Source organism: Alosa pseudoharengus, unplaced genomic scaffold, assembly GCF_046254945.1.
Source record: "Alosa pseudoharengus isolate Yale_2024_CS ecotype anadromous, Long Island Sound unplaced genomic scaffold, YU_APseudo_1.1 YU_APseudo_1.1_scf_19, whole genome shotgun sequence".
Lineage (NCBI taxonomy): Eukaryota > Metazoa > Chordata > Actinopteri > Clupeiformes > Clupeidae > Alosa > Alosa pseudoharengus.
Genome location: NW_027468657.1, coordinates 31,999,022 through 32,009,862, shown reverse-complemented (window position 1 = coordinate 32,009,862; position 10,841 = coordinate 31,999,022). Strand labels below are relative to the sequence as shown.

Below are 10,841 nucleotides of genomic sequence, written 5' to 3'. Positions count from 1 at the left end.
TTGATCCCCAAGGGGAAATTCAAGACATCGCATGTAAGACATGTAAGATACAAGGTGATTTCTTCAAATGTCCATATTAACACCACACTTGTGCACGAGAACCACACTGGTAAAACATAAACAAACATACAAAAATAACATTATTCAGTCTTCATATTGTATGTGTACGTATGGAAAAAAGATCACCTTAAAGAGTATTTCTTTTTTGAAATTCTGAGCATAACCATCTCCTATCTGAGCATAATAATGCTAGACTGTCATGACATAAGGTCTTAAAAAAATAGCCTATACTCTCTTTTTCCGAATTCATTTTATATTGTGCAAGACTGACTTCATTGACACTGCCCATAATGGCAGGATTGCTGCAAGTTGTCATGCTGTTAGAATGCCAATGCTGGAGCTCCCCTGTGTGGCTACTGGAATGGCCACACATAAAAGCCAATTGAAATACATGACACTCAGTTTCACACACATGCCCAGTACTTTTATTAGTTCAATAAACATTTGATATAAAATACATTTAGCTATTTTAGAAAGTAGTGTTACACATGCTGGTGTAGATGTGTTAACATTATACATCAGGTATGTATATAAAAAAGTAGGCCTATTTTCTCAGAAATGTACTGGTACTTGTGAGCAAGTGTCTAACCATGAATAGTTAATTCAGAATTGTTGTTGTGGGCTTTCTATTAAATGGCTCAAAAAGTGGGACACCAGGAACACAGGATATGACCCAAGTTCCTGGTTGTTTCAAAATGATTGTTCAGCTTAGAGTCAAGGAAGGAACTTGTCAGGAATTTCCTTTCCAAGAGGAAAAGTATTTTTTTTTCTTTTGTATGCAAATATTTGTCAGTAGAATAGAGATGTGAGGTCCAAACAGAGAAACGTGCCACTGTTCATTCCTCTCTGTCTTTTTTTCTTTTAACGCATAATTGCTTATTATCCTGGACCTATGTGAATAAACTCACCCTGCAAACATTTTAAGGTAAGCTTAATTCACATTTTAGCAGCCACTTAAAGCATAGGATAACACACACACATTATTTTTTAGCGTGTTTGTATAGTCATGATGGGGCATGTAATTCAGTAGTTTTTCCTGTGTTTTCTAAGTTTGATCAATTGGAAATGATGATTGTGACCTCCAGACCGATGGCAATATGTTCTATGAATGTGAGCAAAGTAAAAGCTTGATTTGCTAAATGGGTAGCTGACAGAGTACAGACTGAAAGTACAGTACATGCATAATACATGAAAACTTGAGCTGTTCACCAACATAGCTGCATCATTACATATGTGAATTAATGACATTTCATGTCACATTCATTATATAACATATAATTGAACATTTAAACAATTGTATATTGTTTTTCGAATGTACAAGTACAGTACAATATATGCTACTGCAACATATTCATATCAGTCAGAGTGTTACACCATTACGAAGGGCTCAGAAAACAATACATTTAGCAGGTCAGTGATCATGGTCATGCCCTTATGGCAACTACCATGTCATGCATGTGGCATGTCTTTGTCAGTAATGTTAAGCCAGTGGAATCAAAACCAAGAAAAATAAACTATAGGAAAAACAAAGAAGAGTAAAGATTAGATGTGTTGGATAGTAATGTGTTTAGCAAAGGTGGGCAATGACATGTTGTGTTTAATAGGGACTTCATCAGTGTATTATTAATAATAATAAAAAATATATCATCTACAATAATAATGATTGAATTAAATTTCAGTTAAATCACAAGGTATACTAGACTACTGTATGTCTGGCAGTCATAGAGTTGCAGACTTAAAACTTAAATATACATGATCACTGGACATAATGAGTGTGTAGTAGGAACATAAGCCCTATTTTAATTTGGGCCTAATTAAAGACCATTAATAGTCACTGAGGGTATTGGCCATTAGAATAACCTGAAAGAATAAGATGTCACAGTCATTACAGTGAACTCTCAAATTTAACAATGATTAAGTCAATTTACTTGCATAGCAAGCAACAAACTTCACTATGTAACAACACATTTCTCTGCATTGATTTCAGCAGATGCATTAAGATAGCACAAACATTCTATATTATGTGTTTAGAGGTATTGCGTATGTCTGAGCTTTATCCAAAAGTGAGACATGTACAATATGTGAATGAAGATGCAATGAGTATCTTACATAGCCTACTTTAGGCGACAGTTGTACAATTGCTTTACCTTGCTAGCTAGGTAATAGACAATGAGCAGGAAAGTTGCTATAGCTGACATAAAATATATGTACAAAAAAAATATATATACAAAAATAGCCATATTTCACATGGTGGCACCTCGAGGTAAACAAACTAACGTGTTATGTTACCTGTGCTGCCATGTGTTATGTGGTGTGCTGTGTGCTGTGCCCACATTCTTTGCAGTGCAGCATGGAGTGATGTGTGAAAGCGATTATCCCCTGGGGACATTAAAGACTATCTATCTAATATCTATCTATTTGATATGTGGAGGTAGGATTGATACCAGATTCTGAAAACAGGAAAATACAGATATGTCAATGATGTGATACTGAGTAGGTTACAAAAGGAATCAAAACCCCAATGCACCCTACCATTCAAGAACAATTTCCAATTATAAAAAAAATAATTGTTTTTGAGAAAAAATATTAAATTTGTTCTATTTAAGTAACCTAATTGATCAAAACAACATCAACATAATTGATCAAAAATGTTTTGCAGACATTGTTATGAATGAAAAGCTGAAAATATCTGATTCTGAATGTCTACATACATACAAAAGCACACATAACCACTCCTGCATTTCAATAAGTTAGTTAATCCTATATTACAACACTGAAAATTATTATTTATTATTATTGTGCTTTTTAGAGAAGCAATCAAACTAGTCTTCAATATGTTTCGAAAAACGAACCTGTATCAGAGGCGAAGGAAAATATTAAAACAAGCAAACGTAAACAGATGCTGGGTGGATGAAACAACTTATATACAGTACAAACTAACCTAGATTGAGGTATTTGGAGGCCCAGAAGTGAAAATACACTTCAAATACATCAGAAGTTACGTCATGAATTGTTCATGATCAAAACTTTGATCTTTGCTCCTTCTCCACTTTAACTACAGCTGACCATACTCCAGACAAAAAGGGTTTGGTAGGGATAGCTTGATTCCTGACTAATGGATGTAAGAATGTAATTCTTATGTGGTAGATGGGTGGTAGGACTTAAATTGTGCTTGGCACACCAGAGTATTTGTTATGCAATCAGTCTCATCACATTCCCTCGGGTGTAGTTGTTTCAAGGCGTACCATTTTTTACTTTGCCAAATCTAACCCTTGTCTATAACATTTAACCATAAATAAAGTGTTGTTTATTGTTGATGTGTAACCACAGTGGCTATTGAGAATAAAGAGGGTAAAATATACAAACAGACATGCAAGTAAACAAATTTGTCTGAAAGAATGAATCTTAGACAGTTTCGAATAGGAGGACACAAAGGCAATTGAGGCAGTGTTGCCAGCCAGGCAAGTTCATTACCATGCAGCAGAAAACAAAGGGAAATCTATCCATCCCACACATGTGCCCTCTGCACCCCGCTGTTCCTCGCATAGATTGTCTTAAATAATGCATCATGCTACAGAGTTGTCAAAATCACACCTTTCGTCATGAATTTTCAATATCAACAGTCAATTCTACAGTCAATTCTGCTATTTCAGGTGATATTCTGACATTAAACTGAAATAAAATGTGAATGAAATACAAATTTTCAGGGAAACACCTGTACAGTTTCTTTGCTAATGCTGGTGGTTATTACATTTAAATAATGTCATTAAAATATAGCCTCTTGACAGTTAACCTTTCACATCAATAGCAGACTGATTAGAGACCAAGCCACTGTACAATGGATCTACTCAAAATACATCAGTTTGCCAGTGGTTCACTCCAAGTCTATCCCAACTGTGCAGTAAAGCAATCCAACATCCTCACTGTGATGCTACATAGGAAATGGGATATTTTTATAGAATAACCGCTTTTTATTTGTGAGACCTGACAATGGAGCAGTAAGCTGAAGGAACAACATATGAATAAATCATTCACGCTATCAGTGGTACAGGACCTGGAAATCCCTGGTATTCCGCAGGAGCCCAGGAATCGAGTGAGATGCTCAAAGGCACATTTAAATCTACTTTTGCCACCAGTCACTATGGAATCGTACACTCTCAGCAGTGCAGAATAATACCATTTTATCTCCTCACAGAGCATATAAACATTAAAGTATGGGTGGTTACTGATAATACATTCTGGGGTGAGCAGTTTGAAGGGTTATCATAGTGAATGTTGAGCATTCTTTAAAATATATATATATATGTTTTTATATTATTATTATTATTATTATTATAAATACATTAATACATTTCATCAATAGCGTTTGTTTGTACTCCTTTTCAGTGTAGTTTGTAACACAAGATTATAGGTGAGACCCAACAATGAACATAACAAAAATCCATAATGTATGCTTTACAGTGTGGGCAGTGAATATTGAGGGGTACAGACCGATATGATACTGCTGTATGAGGAGCATGAAGTAAATGAAGGTTTTGTATGAGTGGTACCAGTACAAAGACTTGACCCCTTAGCTCTTGCCCTGCAGACTATTTTTCACCTTTGAGGAAATCAGACAAAGCACTTGACTAACAATAGCTCTGAAGGTGTCTCAAAAACAGTGGTTTGTTTGTATTGGATTTTTATCACTTGCAATGATAATCTGCCCAACGTTTCTTTTTTCAATGTCACACATTCGGCATCATTATTATCTTTAATAAAGCCATTACTGCAAGCACATCTAAATGACAGCAAAATCTCTAAACAATAGTAGGGTCCCCACTCATTGCCGGAAAAAATTGCAGTCTTCCTTTGAGGTTCATTATTGTTTAGCTGTCAGTAAGGCTTGAGGATGATGGCGGGAGAATCATTTTTCTGCATGGTTTCCTGCAATGAGAGATCGAGCCTGGTTCCCCCGGGATCCTGTCAGATGTGGGGACGGTGCTGAGCATGTGGGAGGATACCTCTGTGCGCATGTATGTGAGTGTGTGTATGCATGTGCATGTGTGTGTGTGTGTGTGTGTGCACATGTGTGTTCACATAAAAGAGAGAGGGGGAGAGAGAGAGAGGGAGAGAGAGAAGGGGGGGAGAGAGAGAGTGAGCAGCAGCAGAGGACACTGCTACCAGGAGATAGCTAGCTCTGGCATTGTTGGCTGCCTTCCTTCCTGTACTGCATGGCTTACTTGTTTAAGGTTTGACCTCCTCATCCTGTCAGCATGCCACTCCACCTCCTCTGGTAAGAGTGCCTCAGCGTCGTCAGGCACTGGAATCTGGGTTGGGCTTGCATTGGGTTTCTCCTTTCCGCTCCCTCTCTCTTTTTTTTTGGAGGGTTGTGTGGACGTATGTGTGTGTGTGCGCGGTGCACAGGAGACACAGAGAGAGGGGGAGAGAGAGAGAGAGAGAGACAGAGGAGAAGGGAAGGAGGGAGGGAGGGAGGGAGGGGAGAAAAGGGGAGAGTGTATCATGCATGTGCATTAACTGAGCACCAGGAGTGGCTGTGAGAGTTGGAGGGAGGAAAAGAAAAAAAAAGGGAAAAGGGCTCTGGCACAGACAAAAGCAGCACCCTCTTTCTCCTTTTTACCGCCTGCACAGAGACCAGCCAGCCTGGCCAAGACGCGAGAGGAGGAGCAAGCGAGCAAGCGCGCACACTGACACTCACGGCACGGGCGCCTCTGCCTCCACTGTCTCCGGGATTTCCATGTGTTATTGCCTCGCCACTGGTTGAGAACGGGATGTCTGTGTCGGGGAAGAAGGAGTTTGACGTGAAGCAGATCCTCCGGCTGCGCTGGCGCTGGTTCAGTCACTCCTCGCAAAGTTCCGCGGGGAACGGCGGCTTCCTCCAGCCGGACGGCGGCCACGACCACCGGGGGACACCTGTGCAGGGCAGGCTCAAGAGTCATGCCCGGGACAGAGGGGCGCTCCGGAAGGCCAACAGCCCGGCGCACAGCATCCTGGCCCCGACCCCCGGGCCCACGCCTGTCTACGTGAGACCCAGCCATCAATCATGGAACCAACAACACAACATCATACAGCACCTGCACAGCGGAGACGAGCTCCCCAAGTCCAGCTCGCCGACCAGCATCAGGAAGGAGGACGCTACCAGTGGCCAGGAGAATGTGAAGAACATCCCAGCAGACCCTCTGGAGGAAGCAGCAAAAGAAAGGTAAACGCGCATGTAGAACTGAGCAGACAGAAGCTGATGTGCCAGCACCTATAAGAGTACTACTTCTGAAAATCAAACTCAGAATGCTAGAAATAAAGAAATATATATAAATATTAGTTGATACTCTCAACTTTGGTTGCTGAGCCTTTCTGCCTACTGTAAAACTATTTACACCAAAAGCAGTATTCTGTATATCTGAGAATGGTGCCGTACATCAAGTTTGTACTAGTATTAAATATAAACAGTACTATGATGACTCTTAACACAAGTGTGCTTATGCCTGTCAAACTGAACTCACTAATGAAGGGGCTGCTATCATTTATGTCTGCTGTACATAATATTTGGTCCCACTGAGCACTATTAAAGCAAGTCACTGAATGTGTTCTGAGGCTATTGGTTTCATATCAGCTCCACAGGAGCAGCGGCTCTATTGCACACCTGGGAATTGTTCAGTGAAATAGTGCACGGGGTAAAAATACAGACCTCGAACATATCCTGAATATTCATTATTCATCAAGCAGACGGCATAACTGCAAGCACTAGCCGGTCACAAGCTTGCGCTGTGCTGTTTTCAGACAACTCAAATACGAAGTTGCGATATTTTGGGCTGTGAGTGCTGTCAGTAACTCGACTGCATTTTTATAACCTGCAGCAGGGTTTCTCTCCCCCCCCCCATGCATCTTAACGTATTCATCCACTGAGTTATAAATGTTACAGGAAGAACAGCATTACATCAGAGAGTACTGGCGCAGGCGCTATAAAATTGGGAAGGGCAAAAGCATGAATTATCCATGCTAGAAATGTTATTTATCTGTGGAGCACAAGTGAAAGGAGGGAGTTTAATTTGTTCACCAGGATCGATAGAAATTTATGAGATTATGAACTCTCTCAGCTCTTATGGCTGTTTTATATCTGAGCATTAAGTGCCTTGACTGTTACAGAAATCTGTAAAAATGTACTTCTGTCCAGTCTAATTTCATTTTGAGATGTGGCAGGAAGTAAACAGGCTGTCTTGTGAAAGGAAGTGTCATGGGTGACCCCACTAAAAGGCGATGTCATGTGAGATAGGCTTTGGGTGAAATGGCCTGAGGGAAAATGCAAACTGAAATGCCTTGTCAATGAACATGATGCACAATATGACCCTGCTATACACACCCATTCATTACTACCATAAGCACTCTGGATGTTGATAAGCAAAACAGAAGAACTGCTAAGCATTACAAAAATAGTGTAATTTATAATGAAATAAATAAATAATATATATATATAAAATATATCTGTATATTCTATATTAGCATTCTTTTGAGACACATATCCTGCCTCACTAAAGAGAGGTTGATGAGCTTAGTTTATCCACATTGCTCAGAACTATACATAATTTAATTGAATTACACAGATGGTACTTGTTTTTAGGTCACTGAAAGTTTTTGAGTACTTTAACGTAATAGCATTTGGATGTCGAATTCTGCAATACTGCAAGCATACTGTGAAAGAATCGTACAAGATAACATGTTATTAAGAGTTCATTCATGATTTGTCATGTGCAGTGCATTATTTAGATTGTTTTATTGGAAATGTTGCTTTCCAAAATAATGCAGACAATTGTAGAAGCACATTTCCCTGCTCATAAAGTATGACATTCCTGTATGGAGCTGTGTTGTAGCCACTGTAGATTTGGTTGTACTGAGATTTATTGATGCAATAAATGACAATTTAGGCACATTTATATTTCTTTTGCAAATTTGTTCTTGTTAATATGAAATTCAAATTTCTTCTCCTCACTATTCATTTCACGGCATATCTAACCTTTGCATTTCTTCAGTACAATCTTAGTTGAGAATAGGCATGGCAGATTTGTGTTATACATAAAGTCAGACTAATGAAATTGCAATTACACCAGGGTTTCTGCACTTGAAACACATGTTAATCTTGGTGTCCATCAGGACAGTGTATCTATTGACCCTCCTCTCAAGGAGTAGCTCTCATTCTAATTTAATGGATGAGAAGGTCAATACCCTACATGTAAATACTGACCTGCAGTTTCGTCTATAAGCAATGGTTCAAGGTAATGGCAAATGAGGCTGGGCCAGTATTAATGGGCTAAGCGCTATATTTGAGGTATTGTAATATGTCCTTCACCTAAGGTGTAGGATTTTGCACATGCTTGACAGAAGTGGCATGATGTCACTGGTAGCCACAGTTTTTGAAATGCAGATGATAGCGTCACATGTATGTTATTTTTATTATGGGTGAAACATGGTGTGACCAAAAATAGATTTACATTTTGTGTCAATATCATTAAATCTTCAATTGTATGTAATATTATACTGGGTAGAATACTGTCCACATGCACATAGCATCATAACAGGCTATTCTGAAAAACAGAAAAATACAGAGGTGGGAAGATGACTATGCACCTATGCAGGAGTCTTTGTGTAAAAGCAAACTAAATAGCAATGGAATTCAATGAATTGCTCCAATTCGGGGCAAAGCAGCCTTACAGGCAACATATAATTGAAGTCAGTTCCAAATGGCATGCAAAAGGTGCCCTCTGAGAGGAGATGCACAGAGACACCAAGGGTGTCCAAGCAGTGTGATGATGATGTTTTCATCAAAGCCTAATATGGTCCTCGCGCTGCAGTGCTGTCCACAGGGTGAAAATGAAACTGATTCTCATTCTTGATGAAATAATCTGACGGTGAAATGTATTATTGTCTCTGCATGCCAATTTGGCACACATGGGTGTTAATTGAAGTGAGGGTGAAGTGAGTGATGGTGCATGTGATATACCGTATTCAAAATTGTGTGTTCAGATTGTAAAACATGGATTGTTGCCAAATGTTGGAAAAGGCAGGACGGATTACCAATTTAAGACTCGTAGTGTTTTTGAGATCTGACTAACTAAATTTAGTCAGTGAAATATGCTTGTAATTACCTGCAGCAGGTTGCCATGCAGTGGTATAACCACAGAAAATAATTTCTTGATATATTAATGCCCTCTTTTTATGAAAGATGAAGCCCAGATGAGCTTAGATATTCACAGATCACAGATCCCTGCTCATTTTTAAAAGAGGCCTCCAGAAAAGAAGCAGATTGGTGTGTTTGTCACTCTGAGGTGTGAACTGTGATCACCTTTTTTAACAACTCGAGCCAGCTGGCTTGATTTTCCAGATGCAGCAGCTCTTCTAAAAACCTGTAAGGCAGCCAAATTTGATCATACTACGTAATGAATAAAATATTTCAGGCAATGAATTAATTTGGACTCAGCCTAGTAACACCATCACCATGGCAATGGTTGAAAATGCCAAGTGCTTGCGTTTAGAATATTTCTGTGCCCTATCCTGACAGCATCAGATGCAAATGTTGGTTTTTGGATTTCATAACAATTGAAGCATGAGGTCAGTGTGCCACCATATTTCAATGTTATAATTCCCTCCATGAATTAGACAGACAGCGCAAGAGAGAGTGAGTTAATCAGCAGAGAATGTGAGAGTGATTGGGGAGATGTGACCTTTATAATTTTGTCTTGAAGCAAATTCTTCTAGAAACTAATCATTCTAAAACCCCTATTACTGTAGACTGGCAAATATGAGTCATCTGTACTTAAGTTGAGGTCAAACAAACATGTTGAGGCTTCAGACAGATTTTTCTATGCCAACCTGGCCAAAATACAGTGTGGCCCAGACAAAGACATTCTTGTTATATAACACCATGCGTCAAAAATAATGGTTGAGGCATTAGAAGTTTAATGACTTCAAACACTTTTATCCTTCCATCTTATTAATGCATTGTTTGGTTGGTTGCAGTGTCCTGAAGCACTCTAAAAAAGCTGTTTAAAACAAAAGAGCCATTGAGTTATGCATATGAATGATGTCAGCATGTTCGGATCGCCCCACCATCCAATTAGAGCGGGAAGCAAGACCTGCTGACTATAAAATTATCAATGAACCAGCAGCTCATTCTGTTACAGTCCATGTGAGTCATACTCAAGGATCTGACAAACATTGTAGCACCACATATTCCTCCTCATATTTCTCTGCATCTGGTGGTGGCTAGCATTTAAATTTGATCTTGGTTATTGGGGGTCCCCATCGCCTCTCCCCCGTGAAGTTATTTATCTGTTGTTTGGAAATACTAACAAAGGCAAACTAGGCAGGGCTGCGAGATGAAAGCCTCACTCCTGCCCCCTCTGGAGCAAGAGCAGCCCAGGCTCTCCACTGAGGCTGATCCCACTGTCTTTGAATGAGAAGTCAAGTCCGAGGAATCTCCTTGTCTCTGCCTTTTCTGTGGGCTCATTTTGAGAGGGGATTCGTGGCCTTGCTTGCACTTGCAGCTCTAGTGTAGCAATTGTGGCACCAGTTTAACTAGTGGGTGAATCAAATGGACAGATAATTTCCTTCATGATCAGGATGATATTAGCAGGGTGGCGAAACCTTCATCAGAGACCAATTTATATGGAAGTACATTACACCAACCAAGAATGAAACTAATATACACTATATCTGAAACTGTAATTTCAGAATATCTTAAAATTACATCTTGGAAATTACAGTATTTACTTTCTCTTTTCTCGCTCCTG

The 10,841-nt window shown here is 39.4% G+C and overlaps 1 protein-coding gene across 4 annotated transcripts in view; it reads left to right on the top strand.

The window, feature by feature from the left end:
* Nucleotides 1-885: 885 nt before the first annotated feature.
* The window catches only part of klhl4 (kelch-like family member 4), a 30,018-nt gene continuing 20,062 nt past the window's right edge, over nucleotides 886-10,841 (top strand). The window contains exons 1-2 of one of the 4 annotated variants that reach the window (XM_076292383.1): nucleotides 886-985; nucleotides 5,692-6,262. In XM_076292383.1, the coding sequence (XP_076148498.1) occupies nucleotides 5,832-6,262 (431 nt within the window). In that variant the 5' untranslated portion in view covers nucleotides 886-985; nucleotides 5,692-5,831. Of the gene's footprint in view, nucleotides 986-4,421; nucleotides 5,076-5,547; nucleotides 6,263-10,841 lie in introns of those variants that run through there. The other 3 variants (XM_076292384.1, XM_076292385.1, XM_076292382.1) reach the window with 3 other exon arrangements.